A 23,534-nucleotide genomic window follows, 5' to 3' on the forward strand; every position below is an offset into this window, starting at 1 on the left:
AGGTATGAACACGAAACTTCACCTCTCCTCCCCTTGCTTTTGGCACTAAGAAACGCCGTTGTCTTAATGTATAAAATTCTTATGCTTGCCTTGGCAGATGAGTTTGAGACAGGAATGTGGCTGCTTTTTGTGATAAGCATACGTTGATTGATTTCATTTGTTTGTAAGTGTAAAACAGATTGGACTTTCACCGGGTACCACACCCCTTTGGGTTTGTTTGATTGAACTTGCTGTATGCAAAGGACTGGCAGGTAAATGCATTAAGTATTCATGTTGGACACTGCTTTCTTAGGTAAAAAAAACAACTATTGAACTCCCAGTTTATCATGGTCAAATAATATATAAGAAAATTTACTTCCAGTTGATGAGTGAGGGATTATATTCTGACCTGCCTATTGATTGGTGTTTATCACTTACTTAGCTGACAATAGGTATGCTCCAATATTTCACATTCCGTGCTACTGCACAAATAATCATAGTACTTCCAGTTCTCACAAATTATGATTATTACCCAACTGCTGATGACTGTTCTGTTTTCCTAGTCTTTTTCCCTGGAAAGCTCTTTTTTGCTGCCATAGGTCTCTGCGTGCTTCCCTACAATCCTGCTGCTCTCCAGTTGGGTTCTGTCAGTGTTTGCTGGATTATCAGGATAATTTGCTTTCCTGGCATGTTTTGCTTGTCCATAGGGACAGGCTGCTCAAAAGAAGAGAGACCTAACGTGGTGCATCAAGATGCAGAAACTAGTAACTATCATTAGTTCTGAGTTCAAACCTCCCGGCGCTGAACTGCGCGGTCTTCAAGAACAGTAAGATTGATGTGTCTGTTGCTAGTTTAACATGCCAGCCTAGCCTGCTTCCAAACTGAGTTGTAGCGTTATTATCCTTCAGTGACAGATATGTGCAGTGATGGTGATCTTTGACCTGCATAAAATAAGTCAAAGGAACAAAGCAAAACTTCAAAGAACATGAGTGTGCCCAACACTTTCAAGCTTATGAGAACAATATACTGTTAGCGTGAGTATTGTGGAGATTTAATCGTTTCATCTGTACTTTAGCATGTTTTTGTAATTAGAAATCAAACAATCTTTTTAATTTTAGAGCTAGAATTTCTTTCTCTCCTTTTTCTTTGTTTTTCTCAGAAATCAATCCTACGCTTTGATTTTCTTTTAACATTTTGCATATCACATAGTCTGATTTATCACAAAAATATATGTTGCATGTGTAACTAGTAAAGAGCGCTTATGGTCCTGTTTTTGACAGAACAAGTCGTTTGAGCCAGCTGCAGTAAAATTTTTCCGATTCAGACTGATGATCAGGAGAGTGATTGCAAATTCCAGAATTTTCTGATGTAGGGAGCCAGCAAACAGCTATAAAACCCAGAACAAATGCATCCTATAATGTACTTTGTTCGTTTATTTCATACCATAAGGATAGTTTTGTTTTAATTATTTATGATAATAAACTTCTGAGTAGAGACATTCTGCTATATTTTGTAATGATAATGAAACTTGAGTGATGCAGGGCCTCTCCACAGCATCCTGATATTATACGTGTCTTGCAAACAAAATAAGGAGTTGGTCATATGCTCTTTTAGGGTTTTTTTGCTATTTAAGTAGGGGTTGAAAGCTTGTTTTCTCCTTCTCTCCTGTCTTTCCCTTCCCCTGAAGATAAAACAGGGGCCTAATGCTGTTTCATGTATTGGAAATTCACACTGTTAAAAAGAAGCTCTTAATTAAGGCTCACTATCCTCCACTTTTTAATGTATGAGAGCTCGTGGAAAGCATTTTAAAAAACCTTTCCAAACATTCTCTGCAAGCTTATAAGGAGCATCACAAATTTTGCCTACTGGCTGCCTTTGTTACCATGCTAAGGGAAAAAAAGGAGGAGTTGGAAATACAATTAAAAAGGCCTTTGCAAGTCACCTGTAAAGTCTTTATGTGCAAATTATGGCAGATGCAACTCGGAGGCTCTACAGCAGTTAATTTCTAGTGGCATGGGTTTTTTTTTTCCCTCACTGGTGATCTATTTAAGCAAAAGCTATTGAAGCAAAAGGCATTTCCTGGGGAATTAATGATCAGATGGGAGGAGCCGATAACCTAAAGTACAAGTGAGGGCCATCTATCCCAGCCCATCATTAGTCTCCAGAAAATGCCTTGTACTGGGGTCACTGATGTACTGATTTTCTTTTACTGTTTTGTTTGGTGGGTTTTTTAAAAGTAAAAAGGATAAAGAGCAATACCAATTTGCTGTCTGCATTTTTAATGATGCTCAAATATTGTGCTTATATTTAATGTTTTAACCTGTTAGGTTGATAGGATGACATACTATGCAGTGCTTAAGAACTTGATAAATAATAATATATGGAGAATTTATCAAGAATTAATGCCTCTCTACTAGTCAGTTGGAGTACTTTTAAAATTTGTTAGTATTTTATTAATTTGATAATTATTAGCCTCCCAAGTGCTTAAACTGAAGTCTTACTTTGCGGGTGGTGGCTGTGATGCTGTTACAACTAGAAAGAGACAAACGTTATAAATAGAGTATTAATAGTAACATTCAGTTTAGGTTTTATCCCTTACAGCATGATACGTGGAGGGTATATTTTCTGGTAGGTAGTGCAAGTAGAGATGCTGTAATAGTAGCTCCTTACCATTAGAAAGGGAGGTTAATCGAATTGTAGGTAACAGGACTAAGGCATGGGTAATGGGAAGTGGTTGCACTCCCACTGCTGTCACTGGTTCATCCTGTAGCCGTGAGCAAGTCCCTTAGTCTCTCCATGCCTCAGTTTCTCCATTCAGAATGCATGTTGCTAATGACAATTAACCGATTAACTAGTGTTTGCACATTTTTTTGAATTAATAGCTGTTAGGAGAGCCTTTGTTCCCTGTTGTTGTTGCCAAATTTGTAAAAACTAACAATGAAAAAAAATGAGCGAGCTATTTGATGAACCACAGGTTCTCATCATTCGGTGTGGCAGGCAGTCCTGTCTTCTCCCTTTGCCTGATGATTTCTGTCAGTGTTATGAGATGCAGACCTGTAAAACATTAAATCTTCTAGATCAGATCTGGCTACAAAATCCTATTTAGACTAATGCTCTGATATGATTGTGCTGTAATCCAGTGAATTAACAGGACAATTTTTAAAAAGTAGGCAAACTATATTTTATTTTATTCCAGGAAATACTTAGCCACAATCTGGGCAGAAGTCAGGAATGTAGTTGGTACAGTTTCCTCAGGAGGGTTCATCCTTGATGAGTTGACCTGGCAGAAACCTATGAGATCAATAAGTATTGATAGACCTGCTCTCCATAAGGGCAAGCTGAGGTATGGAGGGACCAGATTATTTCCGTTTGGGTAGTGAAACACCGACACAGAGGAGAAAAGAATCCAAGGAGTCATATAAGGAGATGCTTTTATATTTATAGAGTATATTCCTCCTGATACTAATTTGGTACAATACCAGTTAAAAGAACATAAAGCTGTAGTCCTGTCTTCTGACTGCTGCTTAGTGTGTTTAATACCGGCCCGCCATGGTGAAGAGATCCACATGGCCACAGCCACAGCCTGATGACCTCCTTGAAGCTGAAAAAATGAATTAAAATGTTTAAATCGTCAAGCTAAGTAAAGGGAGATGTGAAATGTGGCTATACATCTGCAATTTTGGGGATCATAGCTAATGACGTGCCAACTTCTGTAGAGGCTGTTAGTGGGAGGCGCTGTGCTCTCCCGGTGCGCTGGGCGGCAGCTTTGCCGGGACCTCCTTGTCTGAGGGTTTGGGCTGTGCTGGCCATGGAGGTGAGCTGCCTTAGAGTAAAGGTTGACCCTTCCTGTGAGAACTTCTTACTTGGTGTTTAACCTAATGTTAGGCTTGGTTCATTTTGCTCCCTCCATCAGCTCTTTAGGTGGTGGTGTCTGATGGTGGGCTTTTGTGGCTCAGGAGGCCGGGCTAGATCTGTCAAGGCCCTTGGGTTTGTCTCTCAGGCTTGTCTTAACCATAGGTGGGTGTTACGTGGCCATAAAATCCACAATGTAGGATTGTTTGCTTGAACAGATGTTACATTGGCTTTAGAGCTGTAATTATTCTTTATTTATGTCTGATTGCTTGAAATGGGCATTTAAAGAATGACAGGTTCTGGGGTAATACAGAAATGTGGGGGGGGTTGAATTACAGTATGTTAAGTTAATGTGAGGAGAATAATCCACATTGTAAAAGTCAGAGAATCCTTCCTAGACCAACAGTAATATACACTTTTTTTTTTTTAGTCTTTCAGTGTTGCAATGCAAGACTTTCAAGTGGAAAATTGTTAATTTACTATAATGAATTGAAATGTGAAAAAACAAATACTTAGTTAATTGCCTCATAAATCTGTCTGTTACTATCAGTGGAATTAAATTGATAAACAGTTCTTTAAAATTAATTTCCACATGGCAATGTGCAGATTTTATTTTATTTTATTCAAACCCCATTAGGTATTTGTATGAAAGAAAACATAAATTTGTATTTCTGTCACATTAAAGAGTGTGTGTGACAAAACACACATTTCCTACCGTGGGTACTGAGGATTTAATACATTTGGCATAATGAGGAGAGCTCAACGTTAGTTATTTTCAAAGGCAATACCAGCTGAAAAGTAGAAGTACATCATACTTTCACGATTGTATCATGTCACTTTACTGTCAGTACAGCTTAATTCAGAGTCCTTTTGTTGTTGGGGTCAGAGGACCATGGCCATGACGCTTGAAGGTCACATGCGGTTTTGGGCTATTGCCAGTTCTGAGAGTGCTTCAAGAGGCCGAGGGGAAGGCGGGCTCTCTCAGGGGGACTGTGAAGCTTATTTCTGGTCACTGCCAGGATGGGAGTTCCTGGTGAGAGGAAGAGATTGGTGTTTTATCTTACTGGGCCTGTATTGCCTCTGCAGCCACAACTTTTCCCAGTTTCAAGCCTGCTGCAGTAGCACTTTTGCAGGGCCTTGGGATGAAAGGAGGTGGGAAGCTGAGTGCTTTTGTACTTTAATCACCTAATGACATTATGCCCTGTGCAGTATCAGTTTGTCAAAGTAAGTGGGGCACTACACAAAATTAAATCATTTGATACACTCCATCCTTCCAGCAACTGTAATAAGAACATCCTTGCTGACCTCTCCCAGTGACATTCAGCAGGAGAAAACTTGTCTTGTGGTGTATGACCCAATGTTCTGGAAACGCACATAAAGATAATTCCTTCTTGCTATATGGTATTGTTAGATAGTCTTAAATTTCAGCTTGATGGTTGTCATCTCAGAGTTTAGTAGTGGATGAATGGATGCAAGTTACAGCTGGTCTTACAGTGAAGTTTTATGTCTGAGAGTCGGGACTCTTCAGTTTTCTTCTCACAGCCATCTCTTACTTCTTGAATGGCCGTCATCAACTCGCTTTAAACTTTCGCTCCCTCAGTTGTTTTGCTTGACAGTAGTTGCTCCTTCCCAGAGGTGTAATCAGGCATGACTTCTCTGATTCATAAAGAGCTTTCAGATCCCCCAAAGAAGCCAGCTGCAGGGGCAAAATATTAGTGATAACAGTGACCTAAGACTTCAGAGGAAGGAGGTTGCAAACACATTTTCATTTAGCTTTAATAATACTTTAATAATCAAAAGAAGAAATGTAATGTTTAATATTTAAACAAAACTGCATTCACTTTCTTCTCATGTTAAGTGAGTATTAAAGCAGGATGGAAGCTAGTTTACATATTTTTACACTAGACTATTTTATTATTAAATACTGAAATGTGCTGGAGTTGGCCAGCCTCCAATGAATATGACTCAACTTACATTGCATTTTAATATTTGCATGTTACATAGTATAATATTTCTATTAGACAAATGGTTGATGGTAGGGAATTTAAAAAGTATGCACTTTTATTAAATAACACATTGTGTTCATGTTATGAAAATAAGTGATATTCATTTGCTGATTGACAGCAGAAGGGACAAAAATATAGAGGGTTTGGAGTGTAAATAACTGTTATTCAGGATGCGGTAATCCATGTGTCTGATCTTGAAAATGCATGGTATAGTTAGTGCCATGGGATGTACACCTGAGATTCTCCAGACCGAAGAGCACAGGAGCTTCCTGTCTGCCTGTAATAAGTGTAGGTGCCCCCAGAAAATGCATGTGAATTCTCTTCTCATGTATTCAATAAAATGCAAACAATCTTGTTAAATCAGTCAAGTTTTCAGACCTATGTGAGTGGTAAACCTAGTTTGAGATAAGGCAATAATTTTCAGATGGGTTGTGAAACTCCTTGCCACAGAGTGTTCAGTTTGAGAGCATTCTTTGGAGAAAAGTCTTCTAGAGGTGTTAAATATAAAGATACCAGGTCCTTTGTACTTAACACATAGCTTCATGTGCCAAAAATTTCTCAGTATTTTGGGGAGCGTTCCTAAGGGCTTTACTGGGCATTTGCTGTTGGCCATTGTCAGAGGCAGGATGGCTTAAACAGAGCTTTGGTCTTACTTTCTTCTGGGAATTTGGCCTTAAATGGCCATGTTTTCTTCATTGTGATATTTCTGTCATTCATGAAGTCAGTTATACATGTGAGATTTCAAAGACATTCAAAACATAATTGGGGAAACCGATATAATTTCTGTTTGGCTCTGGAAACTGCAGTACTGGGATAATCATTTGCGTCACACCCATCTTAAAAATTCAGATAATTTCAGACATGAGGTTGTAGTTTTGGCCAGTCTAAAGAAGATCGTGCTAAGATTTTGCTCTGTCTAAAGAACTGAAATTATTTTACAGGTTTTTTTAAGTGTTCATTTTTAGCTTTCAAATTCCAGGGCACATCTCAAACTTGTGTCAGTAACACCTACATGCCATATCCCTAATAGCACAGCATTTTCATGTTGAGTTAAAATTTCAGGGTGTTGTTTTTTCAGGGAGTGTGGTACATTTGCTTTACTTTTTCTCAGTGACAAGGCCTGTGATCTGCTGCCTGGTATATATATGTGTGTGTGTGTGTGAGATACCTACTGTGGGATAGAGGCAAATTTGATTATTCCCCAGTCAGTTGGCTGAGATGTCGTGTACAGTCTATAACATCACTAAAAAAATAACAAAACAGAAAATTGTGCTTTAGCTCAAAGTGATAATGGCCTGCAAGGTAGATTGGGAAGCTCATGTGTTATCTCTTTTTTTTTTTTTTTTTAAAGAAATTCCTAAATTCAATTTAATTTGCATTTCTCAACCAGGAAATCTATGCAGTCCATATCTGTTGTAACTAATGACCATAGAAACTCTGTAGCTCTGGGATGTGCTGGTTTGTACTTAAAACTTTTAAAAATATTGGCAGTGGATAAAAAAATTTCTGTTAGCATGAAGAATATAATAGAAAAGCCAGTTTATACCAGTAAGTTGCTGCTGCTTAGAGCTGGCTGTATTATGAGAGCTGGCTTTTTTGTCATTATTAAATGGCTAGGTCCCATCCAACCCTCATTGAATTCACTGGGAAAATTGCCAGTAGCATCGGTTGAAGTTGAACCTATGCCCTTAGAGAGGATCAGCAATGCTGATGAACTTTGTGCTGTTTTGGTTAAATTATTTTGTCATACTTTATACTCTGTTTATAATTGAGGAATAAACATTATATGTTTGCTGAAGACATGAGCAGTATTTGTTACAGATTATCTTCCTCACTAGAAGCCAATGATGATGATAATCTATTGACCTGCTGACTCTGAATCTGTTTAGAAAAAACAAGTACAAAATATTACTATTCTTTCCTAAGCTGTGTGTAACAGGGACCTTGTTGCTGTGAGGCTTTTTAAGGTCTAGTGGAAGAAGGCTTAAAATTTGTAGTGTGAAACATTCTAGGTTCTTTCCAAGCTGATGACCATTAAGTCTCATGAAGCCACAAAATCATTGCATCTCCTGCAATTTGCTAGTGCCCAGGATGGGCAATATATTTCACAACAGCACTGAGAAGGGGATGCATGTTTACTTGAATCTGAAACGAGAGCACCTTGCATTTATTTGATCGTGTCTTTCCTTTCCGGAGATAGTACTACAACAAATGGAGGCAATTATATAGGGTTTCAACTGAGAGAAGAATAATTTATTAGGAAGATAATTTCTCTAGCCAAACAGTGTCCTAAATAGCAATCAATTAAATTATATGAGGCTTACAGTACTATTTTGCTGTGCAGTGGGGTCTCTGAACCAGCCTGTATGTGTGCACTGCACACAGAGACCTGTATGCACTTCTCCTTCGGTCTAAAACTGATGAATGACATAGTCATCCTACTGAATTCTTAATTTTTCTGTGGTGGTATTCTTCAGCACACGTTAAGTTTAAGAACGTGTGGTTAAAGAGCTGCACAGCATGTGAAAATGCTCAAGGGAGTAGAGGTGCCTGTTAGTAAATGAATGCATTTATTAGAGCTGTAGGGGTAACACGGAAGCACTTCTGTGATAAAATACTCAAGCAGTTGAGTCTTCTGATTCATCTGTCTCCAAAAGGTTGTGTTAATCAATGATTGCTTTCTCATGTGTTTTAAAAGGCTAGAGTTATTTCTGTTAGCTGTCTATTGCAGATCATTGCCAAAATTTCAAGAAAATACAAATATGTGGACTCTGTTTTTAAGGAGGCATCCTACAGGTGCCCAGGAAAGTTCTGAGTAGCAATATTAAACAAAAATTTTAATTATAAATATGAAAAAAAGTAAAGACAAAAGTAGAGTTCCAAAATTATTTTCAGCTTAGATATAAGCATGCAATCTGTACACATTAAGTGATAATAAATTAAAGATTTTTGTGTTTCTATGTATTAAAATACATTTTAATCTTTGAGAATGGTACATGTAAAAAAAAGAAGCTTGGACATTTTCAATAAATTTTTCATAATTTGAGGTATCCAGGTGAAGGAAGAACAGACTGTACAAGCATTGTTAGAAGACCTTTAATTGCATCAAATTAGTGTTATGCCTCAGGAGTAATATATGTACAAATACACACTTTGTAGCAGTACCACGCCATGTTTGCGGTTGATGTGTATAAAGAATAATGCACAGCATGCAATTACACACAACTATATTCATCTGTAACACATTAATACATAGAATGCTGGTGCTGATGAGCATGTGAAATATGGTGGCAGCTAGGAAGCCATTAGGAGATACGCTGTGAAATATGTTTGAATTATAGTATATACTTTGGCAAAGACTTAACGGATTCATTGCCACCAGTGAATTTTGAAGAAACTTTAAATCCCAGCAGAGATCAACAGAATTAAAAAAAATTTAAAAAAATAAAAAAAAAAAGAAGAAACTGTCATATCCTGTTAAACTCTTAAGGGCAACGAAATCCGGAATTTAGGTTGAAACTCCTTCCCTATTCAACCCCCTTTTAGTAATCAGAGTCCCCTTACAGTCACAGCACATTACCCATCTAATAAAGCTTCCTAAGCCAGCTCCTGTGTCCTGAATATCATTCATTTGATGCCAAAAATGCTCAATAATTTCACATTTATGTAAGTTTGTAACAGTTTATCAGTGGTTTAGTGTAAGTCATAAATAGAATACCAGTTTCCAGGTGTTTCTGAGAAGTTGATATCAATGCCTTAATGTGTGTTCATTTATTAAAAGAAAAAAAATGACAACAAAAATAACCCCATGATGTTATCTTAACTAGCTCTTTTATTTATGTAGCAGATGTTTACTCTTAGAAATATCACATGTTGGAAAGTTATGTGACTGATATTCTAATGACTTTGTCTTTTAATGTCCTTTTGGAGCTGCAATTATAACCATTTTTCTCTTTAGTTTTCCTTTTTTTTTTTTTCTCCCCTCTTTTCCTTCAGTTTTGCTTTTGTTTCTTATACTGCAAATTTGAACTGACAAGAAGACTGTAATAGGACTCCAGAACATACCTTGAACACACATTGTTAACCAAATTACAATCGCTGATGTCATTTACACATGTTGCTTTTCAAAGGATGAACATGTTCATTTAATTTGCTTTTTAAATATCCGTAACAGTGTCCCCAAGCATTTTAATAAAACAGAAACAGTTAATTATTGCCGAATAAGGATATCCAAATATAGTGGTCTGCAGCATGCATTTAAATATATCTGACAGCACTTCTCTCTTGAAGAGAAAATTGTCTAAATTGCCAGTTATTATAATTTTTAATAAATAAGTCTTATCTTGACTCTGTTTCTCTCTTTCTTTCCCACCCCTCTGCAATACTGTTCAACCACCATACTTTCAGTGGGACCATTTCTATTACAGAGTGATTGAGCTCTGATTTACACATCAATTACCCAACTTCATGGAGATTTTCATGCTCCCCTAGCTGACATCAATGAAGCATAACTGCGTAAGCGCTTTATTTCATCCCAGTTTTTGATAACTCAGACTGATAACTAATCATATTGAAAGACAATGTGCTATGATACAGGAAACAATAAATGCTCCCCTTTGAAACCTCATCTATTCTTTATACGCTTACTATTCAGGAGCTTATCTCTGTCATCCATTCCTCCAGAATCGTTCCTTCCAAATTCACGTTAAGGAAATGTTTGGGGCTGCATAATACCAAAAAGAGGGGAAAATTGAGTGAAAATAACATTTTCTAGGTACTTCGTGTAGGGGGGAAATAACTAAAAAGAAGGAAGAATATGACAAATATAAGCCAAACCCTTAGCCTCCTAGCTTAAATTTCCATAAATTGCCCAGGGGTATCTTGGGTGTTATTTTGTTCAGACGCTTTAATCTTCTGTATTCTCTATCAAATGTGCTACAGGAATGGCATTGTTTTTAATGCAAGTTGTTAAGAGATTTAGCTCATGTGGATAGATAACCAGTGACCATCTCAAGTGTTTCTCTACAGAACTGTTGAACATCAAAGACAGAATATTCTATATTTTAAAATAAATCATTTTTCTTGAAGTGCAGTGATAGATACGTTCTGTCCTAGATACTTTCAGTAACTATTCGTGCTATAAAGAAGAACAAAACATTGAAGTAAATGTTAAATATGAGAGATAGTGAGAGGTTGTAAAGCTATTCTATCATGGCTTGATTGGTCTCTGTCAAGTAGTAAAATTACCAGGACAAAGGTGCAAGTTCAATGGTGATAAACAGAGGAAGAGGAATTGTGTTAAGTGTGGTGCTGCTTATGATGTTTATCATTATGTGAAACAAAGACTTCAGATGAGCAGGGAAGATATGGTGAATTGGCCATATATCTGCTTAAAGATCAGGTATTGAAATTCCCCTCGTTTATTGAATACATTTTAAGACCTGCAATGAAATTTAAGGCCTGAGGCTGCCTTTTTTTTTTTTTTTTTTTTTTTTAATTTGGAATAAATTTGTTGAAATACCAGAGTGTGTACTAGGAGAGTCTGGATATACCAAGGAAGCCTGTTCTCCTTCCCTTGTACAGTATTGTGGTACACCTGCTTTTACATTAAATCAATGGAGTTATGGTGAGATAAATCTGGAGTTATGTAGAGGTGCATTTCCATTGTAATGTATTTGCTAGAAGTAGTCTTTTACCTAGTTCGATTATCAGGTGAAATGCTTTTTGCATTACATTTTTATTCACATTGGAAAAAGAATTGCCCTGGTGTGGAAAAGCAAGCATGTATTTTAAGCATGGGAATATTTTCATTGACCTGAGTTGGATTTCTCATGTAAGTCAGATATGTTCATGAGTGGTTTCTGATTTGGGATGTTGAATACCTTGTGCAGGCATATGAGTTAGCTTTTGAGAAAACCCCGTTTCTGAGTTTACCTCACCAACTTCCTGAGTGCTTGTAGCAGAGCAACAATTCTGTCCCAAAGTCAGAACTATGAAGAAATAACCTTGGGAAAGGACTTTCAGTTCTCAAATTTATATCGTTTTATATCTACTGTGTCTTAGTTTAGAAGCTTGTGTTTATTTCTTGTTTCCACAAATGACAAACATTTCCGTTTGAGAACTCCTTTCATCATTTAGGCATATCCGATATTTTAAGGGGGGTGGAACTAGTACAGAGGGATATTTGATGTTATCATAGTGTGCATTTTTGTGTATTCAGACATGTTATTAAGAACAGCATCTCCTTCCCTAACTTGTGGATAAATGCTGTTTTTCTTGAATGTTGTTCATTTATCCTCGTGGATGTAGTCTGTCACTGCTATAAAGGCTCTCTGCTCCAGCTTTTTTATTGATTCTTTCCCTATTGGGAATCAACAGAGTAGTGCTCTGTTCTCATTCATGATTCTTCTGCAACATTAAGTGTTTGATCATTTTTTTCTCTTCTATTCTTTCTTGATATCACAGTGACAACTTCTTCAGACTTGTCTGGTCTGACTTTTTTCTTCTACTCTTTCTCCTGTCTTTCAGGCTCTTGTCTGCCTTGCGTAGTCTTCCGTGCTTTGGGAGACTACTTCTGTGGCTTTAGTTAGCACATCTTTGAAAATAAACCCCAAACGCCAGGTCTCAGCCTTTGGCTGTTGGTCTTATTTCTTCAGCTTTTCTTTAAATCTTCCCTCTAACCTCTTGCTCTGTTGCAGTATGTCCTAAAAGGTTTTTTTTCTTTTCCCACCAGCTCTTTTGCACCACATCCTCTCCCTTTCACCACAGATGATTGCACTGTCCTGTCCAGTGCCCCAAATTTTATTCCTCTTCTAGTTCTTTTTGTAGACAGCGCACATCTGACTTTCATCTCTTATTTCCAGATCCTCATTTTTAGCTTCCAATCCGAAACCTACGTGCATGGCTGTTACCTTTTGCTTTGATATAACCTCCTTCTGCCTCAGCCACCTTCTCCATTCTCTGCTTGATCTGGATTGTCCCCACAGCCATCGTGGGCCACAGTGGGTGTGAAGGGTGCAGCTCTATGGGCCTCGCTGACACTCCGTGGATTCATACAGGCTGAGCACCTGGCCTGTCACAGTGTATCAGCTCACCGCTGCCCTTAGGGTGTCCATAGCTGAGAAGAATGACAAATGGATGTATGCTGGTCTGATTTTAAAGGATTAAGTATCAAATGCTGTTATTCAAAATGAGTTTGCATCTTGCCTCAGTGTTAAACATATCAAAACGATGATACAGTTATGGTTACTATTCTTTCTGCCATGTCTAGCACGCTGGTAATGTGTAGATCAGTGGTCTCGTGTGCTCTTGTAGCGTACTTACTGCTCACTATCCCTGATCTTCTCAGATTTATGTACAGACTTCCCCATTCAAATTCAATTATTAATCTAATAAGTGGTAACAAAACAATAAAGCTCATGTATTTAAACTACATTGTCATGTAGCTGTGTCTAGGGAACTGGCCCTCTCAGATACAGGGAGTGTCATGGCCTGCAGCTGTTTTCTTCTAAATCTCTCTTTTTTTTTTTTTTTTAAATGTTTGCAGAAGTCTGTATTTGTGATTTCCCACTCTCCTGACTTTAGAGGAGTCATGAAGTATTTCTCATACTAATGAGACAGACTGAACTCTGGTGTTCCTCATGGTATCTGACTGTAGTTTTCACTGACACCTTCACCACTAATCACATATCTGTATTTCACAGAACATTAGTTAAGCTAACTACTAAACATAAGTCCCTGAGATTGCATTGTGGCTGCATTAAGAGTTTTTGGAGAGCATCCCATTAGGTTCTCAGTGCACTGCAGCCTTAAGATCTAATCAGCATCCCTCTTTGGATTACAAGGAACCCAAAGAAGTTGTTATCCTAATCTGTGTATGATCTTATAATATTTGACTTTCCGCAGCCACAATCAGCGCCCTGTCAAGTATTCCCATAGCAAAAGTACATTTGCAGAAAAATAAGCCAAGTAATTGACCTGGCAGGATGAGTAACCACTTCCTTTTGAATAGATACTTTGTACACTTAAGGCTGCCATTGACTGTGTGAGTGGAAAGTTCAAAATGAACCTTTTTTTTTTTTTTTTTTTTTTTGTTCTCACAAGAGAATATATGAGACAGAGATTTGGACTGATGCAAAGGTAGGAGTTCACAGGGCTTTGCTTGTGTTGTAAAATGGATGCTCACAGTTTGGTAGTCTGTAAACATTGTTGGGGTCCCGAGCATGAGATGCGCCTTTGTGCTCTCCTCTTGGGTGCATGGAAAAGATATATTTCATAAACACAGGCTCTAAAAGAGAAATGCATCACTATGTTGTATTGGAAAATACTGTTTTTTCAACCTTTTGCTGTTAACACTGCAAATACTGTCTTAGCTTAAGTTAATGTCTTTTAAAGTGATTATGCCATTTTGAATTACTGCTGTTTTCACCATCTTTGAATTTGTGGGTTTGTAATGTGTCACAAAACATATCTAAATAGTTTTAGAGCCTTTGCTGCTTTTTCTCAGATCAGATACATCATAATGCCTCATTTGGTTCCCTAAATACTTTGTATACTTGAGACCAGAGCCAGCTTCTAGATAATGAGGTGCTGGAACCTCACATGAAGGGTGAGATCTGTTCTGTGCTGTAATCTGTGATTCTGTGATCTGTGTGTTCAGTGGCCAGATTCAGTTTGATTTGAATGGGCCCAGGATTTCACCCTGAAACTCCAGGCCAAGGTTTCCATTGGGAAGCTATAAAACACAGCTCTAACTTTCATGAATAATTCCTTCTGAAGTGAAATGCTGGCAGTGCCAGGGATAGGACTGCTCCCATAAGCAAAGATTACTTATGGAGTATATAAAATCCTGCTTACACTAGATCCACTCTGCTGGTGTCAAGACTGGGCTTATAACTTCATAATAATCTGATCTTGCTGCAAGAGTCACACAGTCTGGGTCAAACTGCCAGCAAAGTCCCTGGAAAGGTCTCCCATGAGAGGGCTGAATACAACATGTTCCTACTGTTCCTGGGCTGGGCTAAACCAGCCCCTGACCCCAGAAGAGTTGTGGGGAGAGATGAAATCGACCTTGTCCTCATCTTCATGTACCAGATCAGGAAACAGTTTGTACGTACTTATTCCCGTACCTGTGGATTTTAATCTTGATTTAGACCACAAAAGGAAGGGAGACTTATTCCCCCCTTCACCTTTTAGTGAACAAGTCGCTTGTGGTTTGCAGTATTATGTCAGCAACATGATCACATACAGTATAGTAAAGTGACTGTTGCTTGCAACAGTTTCCTTTCTGTCTCCCTCAGGAAACCAGCAAATAGTACTATAGCTTCTGCAAAAATACCAAGAATGATTATAACAATGTTCTGGAGCTTGATGTTGGTGCCAGTGATGTCACTATATCAGGAGGTGTTATAAATAAATAAAATGTGGCATCTTTTCAGCCTTCTAACTTGCAAAAGGAAAATGTGGATGGTAATCATTCAGCTCAGCCTATGTAGGTGGCTTTGCATTCAGTTTATGAGCCATACTCAAACCTTATTCAGTCCAAGCCTGAGTGATCTTGAATTGCTTCAACCAATTAATTCATTTTTTATTTAGGGATCTCATTGTGGCATTAGTCTTTCTTTTTTCTTTCCTTCCCTGTACAAAAGCAAGTATATGAGTGTAAAGATACATGGAGTCATCAGGCAACAGACATATGCTTTCCTGTGCTCTCTGCAGGGCTTGCAGGTTCAAACACAACCTGCCTGAATCATAAGAACTTTAATTGAGTAGATAAAGAGGTCCTCATAATTATAAACTGCAGTAGGTATAACAAGAGGCTAAATACATAGCTGTGGTTTTAATTAGCTGGTGCTTCAAATTAGTAATTGTGGTTTCACTCAGAAATCAGTGACTTTATACACTGTTAAAGCCTCATCACTGTGCAGTTCATTCCTCATTATATCTCTCGGTGTGAAGCTTTCAATACAACATCATGCTGAGCTAAAAAGGCAAAAGTTGTAGATATTTGGTTATCTTCCAAGTGCAGTGGAGCTCTATGGAGATTTAATTCATTCTCGCCAGAAATAGGAGAATTAACTGTTCTTTGTTACATATGCAGTACGTATGTTTGTATGTCTTTGCACATAGAGGGTGCATGGGTGTGTGCATGCATGTCCAGAGGCTATCGGGGAAATACTGCTTACAGTAGATAACATCAGTGCATACTCTGAATCTGCTATTCAAATTGCAGTCTGGAATTTGGTAGCTAATTAACCGACACAAAGCAGAGCCAAAAGCCTCATAACAAATCAAATATGGGTTGAAAGCACAGAAGTGTCCCTTAATGCTTGTCACATGAGAGGTTGTCAGTGCAAGTTGAAGCATGCTTCTTTTCCTTTCCTCTTTCCTATTTTTCCCTCTCCTTCAGGCTTTTAATTATATCTTTTCCCTCGGAGGAGCAGGAGGTAGTTTGCAAAGCCAAGAGACCGAAGTACTTCAGTGCTATTCAGGGGAGAAGTGAATGTGGTCTCTCAGCTCGTCATGTAGGTCTGGCAGGTGCACAAAGTGAGCTGACATACAGAAAAGTGCCACTTGCCATTGCTACACTGAGGCGCTAGATCCCTTTCTGTTTGTTTGTTTGTGTGTAGAATTATCTGGTACTGGAATCAACTATCCCAAAGTCTCTTCTGGGAGCCTGCTACAAAAACACTTTTTAAAACCCCCTTGACCCCCACAATGAAGCCATATATAAATTTTAACAAGTACATGGGTCAGAATTAGGTGGTCTAAACCACACGAGGCTGAACTGGAGCACTGGGATGGATGGAGACAAGTGTTACACAGTTAAATGGATTTGAAGATGTTGCTCTGCTTCCTTGACTTCACATCTGCCTCCTCTGCACAAACACCTTTATGGGCACACGTGTGTGCGTTTGTGTGTGTGTGTGCATGCATGTGTATTTTACAGACTGTTCATACAAATGCGTCAACATGTATTTTATTCTTCTGCATAGTGCTCTGTTAATTTGAAAAGAATATTTTTGTCTATTTTCATTTTAGAAGTGTACTGATAGTCCTACTGTCCAATTTCTAATATTATTGATTCTGAATTTAAATTTGGGAAAATTATTCAATGGCTGCTTTTTGCTTTGAGAATTGTCCTCAGGAGTGGCATCGTTTCTGATGTTTTGCTGCTCTTACTGATAGCAATGAACAGGTAGCTAAATTGTCGGGAAAATAATGTGTTGTCTTTTTTTGTTTCTCTGTTCTTCAGTCACTATGAGCAAGACCGGAGTGCACTTAAGCGGAAAGAGTGGGAGAGAAGAAACCAGGAAGTCCAGCAAGATGAAGATCTCTTTGCTTCAGGTTTTAACCTCTTTGGGGAACCCTACAAGGTAAATTGCACTGTTATGCTTTACATTTTCAGAATGTCTTTTACCTGAATATATTTTACAAATACAAATAAAGCTTCTCATCACCTGTAAGAAATGAAAGTATCGCATCTGCCTTGATACTTATACTCTTGAATACACTGATTATCTAAATCAGCATATGGCAGCAGAGCAAACTGAATGCTCTGCCCAACACTGCATGGTAGCACTGACAGAATCAGGAGCTTTGGTTACTGTCCAGTTCAAGAGTTCTTCCTCTAAACACACAGCCAAGTCCTGTAATAGAAGTACGTGCAGCTGATATCTCTACAAGTGGGTTCATACCTACAAAGCCAGCAGTTCTTAGTCCTTTTATTTTTAAGACAAAAATATACCTGAGTTGTTAAAACTAATGTCCTCTCGATAGATAATGAGTCCATAAGCTTTCTTGTGCAATCATAACCCATCCAAAGAAGTCTTTTGGGAGACTGTCTGAATCTTTGGGGAGCATAACAAGGGTATGAAAGGGACTTATGACAAGTCTTATTCTCTCTAAGAAGCTTTGCTGCCTGAGATTTTCATCACCAAGGGATGTCCCCCTTTATGATTTCTGCTGCTTTGATTTTCAGTAAGACATTCCCTGAAGAATTCATCAGAATGTAAATTTCCATATCTCTTTCTCCTCCCAATCAGTGACATCCATTGAAAGGCCACCACTTCATCTTTCCATTTTACATTGTTAGCAGCTGTAGGGAGGATGAAGGCTCTTTGAAAATTGCCCGAAAAGGAGGAGGAAAGACTGGCATTATTATAAAATGGTGTCTAATAATTATAGACTGGGAGAGTGTTACAGATACACTCGACTCCTAGCTGTACTTTGGTTCAGGCTGACTAAGGAGCAATAGGCCTCACGTCCTTGGGATGAACTTGCAAGCTGGAAAGCCCCTGGCTCACATACAAGGGAGTGAGGGCGTCTTGAAAAATGTTTCGAAAGGTGGTTTTGAAACTCAGAAGTGCAAGATAACCGAAGTACAGAACAAGATATCAGAGCTAAAATGAAGACATCATGTCTGTATCATTGACTAGCAGCCAAGTACTTCACCCTATAAATATTACCATCAGGATGGGCCCAATTTGAGCTCTTCCTGAATTGCAGCTGTTCTGCACACCAGGTGACTCTCCCCTTGAGCCAGGATGTCTCTCACGGGTAGAGATTCCTTACCTGAGACTAAGACATCCTTCCTTACCCAAGGCAGAGAGATCCCTTACCCATGACAGATCCTCGGTAAGTGACTGATAGGACGCTGAATTGATACTGTGTAACATTACTAATCCATGTAGTTACTCAATATTATTGTGAATATTGTATGGATAATTCCGTTAGACATAAACCGTTGACCAAGTTGGAAACTAAGATTGGATCCAGCTGCACCTAGGCTCCAAAAGGGGTTTAGAAAGCAAGGGGGTCCACTCTGAACCTCATGACTCAATGGGAGAGTTCTTACTCTTTGCGTCTCTGGTCTCTGTGTGAATCATTCTAACTTGATTCTAACTCAGATTTCCTTTGTATGGGTCTTCCATGCCATAGTGAATAAGATGAACCTTGCCATCAAACTTATTGAACCTTGTCAGGCCACTGTTAAACTGTGTTAAATTCCATCAAACTTATTGAACTATGCCAAATTATTATTTTACCTCAATAAAACATATTGCTGCTTTTCTCTTTTGAGTGAGGTGTATTCCACTCATCTGTGACAGAGACTTACTCAGCCAAATAAGGACTGTGCACTAGGACAGGTTGTTCGTGGGGCCTTTTTGTTTTGTTTTTATAAAAATCTAGTCAATGCACTATTTCTGCATTGGACCACATTTTAGCACCTTTATTTATGGGAATAATAACTTTGAACTGATTTTGTTGAGACTTCCTGTGCGTCATGCAAATGATTTGTTCGTGTAACTGGTCATTTGGATTTCAGTAAGTAGACTAATATGCAAATCACAGCTGCGTCAGGAACTAAACACCCCTCCCCCAATATCTGTTGTACCATAAGAATGATAATACTTGATTTTACATCCGTTCAGTGTGCACATGTTTGCACCAAGCATATACAGAGCATGATTTTTTAAAAAAACTGAACAACTAAAAAGCAAAGAATTACCCTGGTGACTTTCCTGAGCATTTTTTTTTTTTTCTTAAATTGCTTTTCATCTGCTTGGCAGAGAAGTTTGTCAGGTCTGTGGGATTGAGCAAAGCATAATGTATTACTAACCTAAAAAAGCAGTGTAATTATAAATTACGAAAGGTAAAAATTAAGAGGAAATTGCATGCAAAAATAGTTATATCTGTCTTAAATTTGTGAAACAAAGAGAACCAAGACTGAATAGGAAAGTTAGGTCTTGCCTGTATTTTACACTATGGAGAAAGGAAAAAGGGCAAAGTGTTTGACTGGTATTTTCTTTGTAAGTTCTGCATTGCTAAGAACCAGCCACAGTACAGTTTCCTAGAACCTAATGAAAGCTGGATCTAATTCTTAGTGGATGTGTAGTGCTTTGTATTCTTAAGCAAGTGTAAAACTAAACTCAGGGTGTTGTTCATGTTTATGCTAAAACAAAATGAAGAGGCCATGAGGTGAGAACAAATGTGCTGCACGTTCAGTTTGAATTCCTCTTCCATTTTGAGATGAACAGATGTTTCTTTGGGGAGGAGATTCAAGGCCTGGTGCACACAACAAGCTGCACCCATCTTGTCTCTCCTGGTTGCTCTCAGTGGGAGCAGAATGAGATAAAGCACTGCCCAGCAAAGTCAACTGCTGTGGCCTGTGATGGGTACAGGGTCCACATCCTCAGCTGGGCTAGCTCTACTACTGAGCGTCAGCTCAAGGGATTACTGGTACATTTCTAAAAGATCTGAAGGTGCGAGGTAAGATGGAGACTACAGTGGCAAAGGGAAGGCTGGGAATATCAGGTCTCAGGAAATAGAAAATGTCTCTTTTCCTTTCTTCTATTCCCAGACCTAGTGTCCTTACTTGTTTATGATTCCTTCCTCATTTGCTTCAACAGTAACCCAGAGGAGGGACTGCTGGAGTAGAGAATACCACCACTGAACAACTGGCAGCTGTTTTAAGATTGCTCTGAAGCTGGGGATATTAAAACTTGGTGACAGGAAGGAGCCCAAATTTTCTCATGGAGCTTACTGACATTGTATATCACAAGATGTGTGGAGTATCTGCCACCATCTATCATCTCTTTGCTCTAGCTGTTAGAGCATCTTTCTAGCCCTCTGTCAAATAAAACAGAGGTGATCATTATCGGTTTGGACAAGTGCATGTTTCTACATTGATTCTTTGTAGTGTATATATGTATACACATACAAAAAAGAGGTATTTATTTCTGTGGGTGTATAAAATACATTTTTACATGATTATTAAAAGATAAAAGTGTTCTTTTGAAGCTCTGCTGTCTTGTGGGGAAACAACACCTTTGACAATGTGATGACATGCAGCATTATTTTGGGAAGTTCATGCAGCGAGGGCTGTGTTGCCCTTTAATGCAAGTGGGTTGCAGGTCTTGCCTTCAAACTCTGGTGCAACCTGCTAATGCTTGATTTTGCCGAAGTGATCAGAGAAGAGCCTGCAGTGTTACGACAACAGACATTTGAAAAAGCAATGTCAGAGTTTTCCTGAGAGAAGCTGCAATTTTACTAGTGAATTGTTGATACCTTTTAATGTTTTGAATTAGTAAAGAGTTTCAGAGATGAGTATTTTAGAGAAAACAGTAGGAGTATTTTTGTTACTTTTCAAAGGAATTGCCTCAGAAGAGTTCAACTTGAGAAAGAGAACCCAATGGGCAGCATTTCCATTGGGGAGCCTTTGGTGAATGTTAAATCATTTATCTTTTTCAGGTAAAGCCCCTCCATGCTATTCAAGCTTAGCATAAAAAAGATCTCAGCTTCTAATCCATGGAGGTTAGTTTAACTATGAGGCATGAGAAAGCGAATGAATTACGAAACCTCAAGTTTCATACAAATTTTCACAAAACCCTTGTAAATTGGGCATATAAGTTTGAGTGCATTAGTTCTTTTCTTTGTAAAACTATAATGCAATAGCTGGCTAGCAAATTAGTCTTCCAATGGGACTCTATTACAGATCTTTTTTGAAAGCAATAGAAGCAAATGTAGAAAGGTGTACATTTCCTAAATGAACAAGAGCCTAGAATGAGGGGGAAGGCTACTGGCCATGAGTCACGAACCAGATGTATAATTTATGCCTTGGAATACTCAGAAAATGCTGCATTTCCTTGATAGCAGGAAAACTGTGATTCAACATGCTGTTCAGAAAATAAGATGTACAGAGGTTTCCTTTAAGAAGTCAGCCAATTATCCAGAATATGAAGGTAGAAATTGTCCCCAATCTGGAAGTAACAAAGAGCAACCAGAAACTGTGACTGGATTTTGTGTTTGTGTTGCTGGTATCCAGGCTTGTCAAGAATACTCTCCTTCTTATAAGAGCCCTGAATTTGTTGAGGAAATAAAATAAAAACATTAATGTTATGCTTTATGTCTTAAATGCAGGTAGTACACTGTACCACGCACCTGAGCTCGTTCAGGCTGTCATGCACAAGTCTGGTCTTAGTTGTGTGCGCTCTAGTTTTATTTAAGCATAAACCAAATTACCACACACTTTCACTATGTGTTTTTTGCTTTGCAGTCTGGTCCAAAGGTCATTGAAGGGAGTAATAACCCTTCCATTGACTTCAATAACTATTGCATATGAGCTTTAGTGCAGTTAAAATATGCTAAGGATGTTTAAATTAATTTAATCTCCATGCTTTTCAGGAAGTATATATTTTTATTAATGCTCCCAGTAAATGACTACAAATAATAATAACTAACATTTATACAGTGCCTTTTATCCCCAGGATGTGAACATTCTGCATAAAACAGAATTCATATCAAGCAAAATTATATTTATCATAATGTGACATGTAAAAGAAAATAAGTTGAGAGAATCAGCTACCTCCAACACAGAAATGATTGAAAAGCTCTACATTCAAATTAAAATATTGATTCCCTCTGTGAGGATCTAGACAAGAGCCATTTAATGTGCTGTGATGTTGAAGTGTTACAGTGATGATATGTTGTCAGTACTTTTTTTTTTTTTTTTTTTTTTTAAAAAAAGCCTTTGCTTTCTGGAAAGTCAGCTAAATGCACCCTGGAAGTGTAGCTGAGCCAGAGGTGAAGGTTGGTGGTCAGGCTTTTTTCGATACTTGGTTGTTTCCCATGCGCTATCCCTTAAGGAGTTAAAGTGTTTGGGGAAGAAGGAAACAGAACAAGTATGTAAGTGTTTAGGCTTCGCATCATAATTCCTGCTGGGCCCTTAAGCACAATGGAATCTCCTTGTTTTAAATTTGGGGGTTGAACAGAGAGAGCCTAGTTTTGGCTGCTGCCCAAACAGCTCATTGTGCAACTCAGCTGAAGGAGACTGCTCATATACAAAGAGCTTATTCTTGGCTTAGCTAGAATATAATTTTTGCCACTAAAATGACCAACCTAGGGACTTAGTTAGTGAATAAAAGTGATTCGTGGTTCTCAATGTGATTCGTGGTTCTCCACAACTGGGGTTATTAACTGTGTCAGTTAGGAGCACTGGCAAAATGTATATAGATGAGAACAGCATTGAACAGTTAATTTTTAAATCACTGCCTCAGTGCAGTGGTAATATATGTTACAATCCCTGAGAATGAGCAAAAGGAAATTTGCATTTATTATCTTCTTTTTCAACATTTTTTATGGCGTGTGCAGTACTAAGGGGGAAAAAAATCTTTCTGCAATATTCTTCTCATCTCCTGACTAGTTCAGCAGTGGGTAATATAAGTAGATATTTCAGGAGAAATCCATGCATGGATTTTTTTCATCACTCAAACTTCTGCTTAATACTTGAGGAAGATGGGATCAGTGGCATGGTAGGATCCCTTGTCGAGGAATGAAGGGCAACAGTCTCTAACCAAGCACAAGCTCATAGTGTTGCCTTTCCCCATCTTTATGGTCTGGTGTTAAGGCATCTTTGAAGTGTGGCACTACTTGCTGTATTGAGCGGAAAAAAAACCCCTAAACATAAGTAAAAGTATAGTTGGCTGTATCCTGGAAGTATCTTAGATATGCTGCAACTTCATCATTTAATTCCAGACTGTAGAAGTTAACCATCTGCTTGAACAGGATCTATAGTTTTGCTTTGTTTTTATCCTTTGAGTCTTGTAAAGCATGGGGAGTAAGATGTTTTAGTTCTCTGCTGGCCATTTCAATGGGACATAAAGGTCAGTAAGAAGGCTGGTACTTTGGGTCTCTGTG

General features: G+C 38.3%; 1 protein-coding gene across 3 annotated transcripts in view; it reads left to right on the top strand.

Annotated features, from left to right (window-relative positions):
* The window catches only part of AFF2 (ALF transcription elongation factor 2), a 349,091-nt gene that overhangs the window by 70,685 nt on the left and 254,872 nt on the right, over positions 1-23,534 (top strand). For all 3 annotated transcript variants that reach the window (XM_074835138.1, XM_074835139.1, XM_074835140.1), the window contains exon 2: positions 17,092-17,212. In XM_074835138.1, the coding sequence (XP_074691239.1) occupies positions 17,092-17,212 (121 nt within the window). The remainder of the gene's footprint in view (positions 1-17,091; positions 17,213-23,534) is intronic.

The sequence above is a fragment of the Strix aluco genome, chromosome 10 (genome assembly GCF_031877795.1).
Source record: "Strix aluco isolate bStrAlu1 chromosome 10, bStrAlu1.hap1, whole genome shotgun sequence".
NCBI classification, from domain to species: domain Eukaryota; kingdom Metazoa; phylum Chordata; class Aves; order Strigiformes; family Strigidae; genus Strix; species Strix aluco.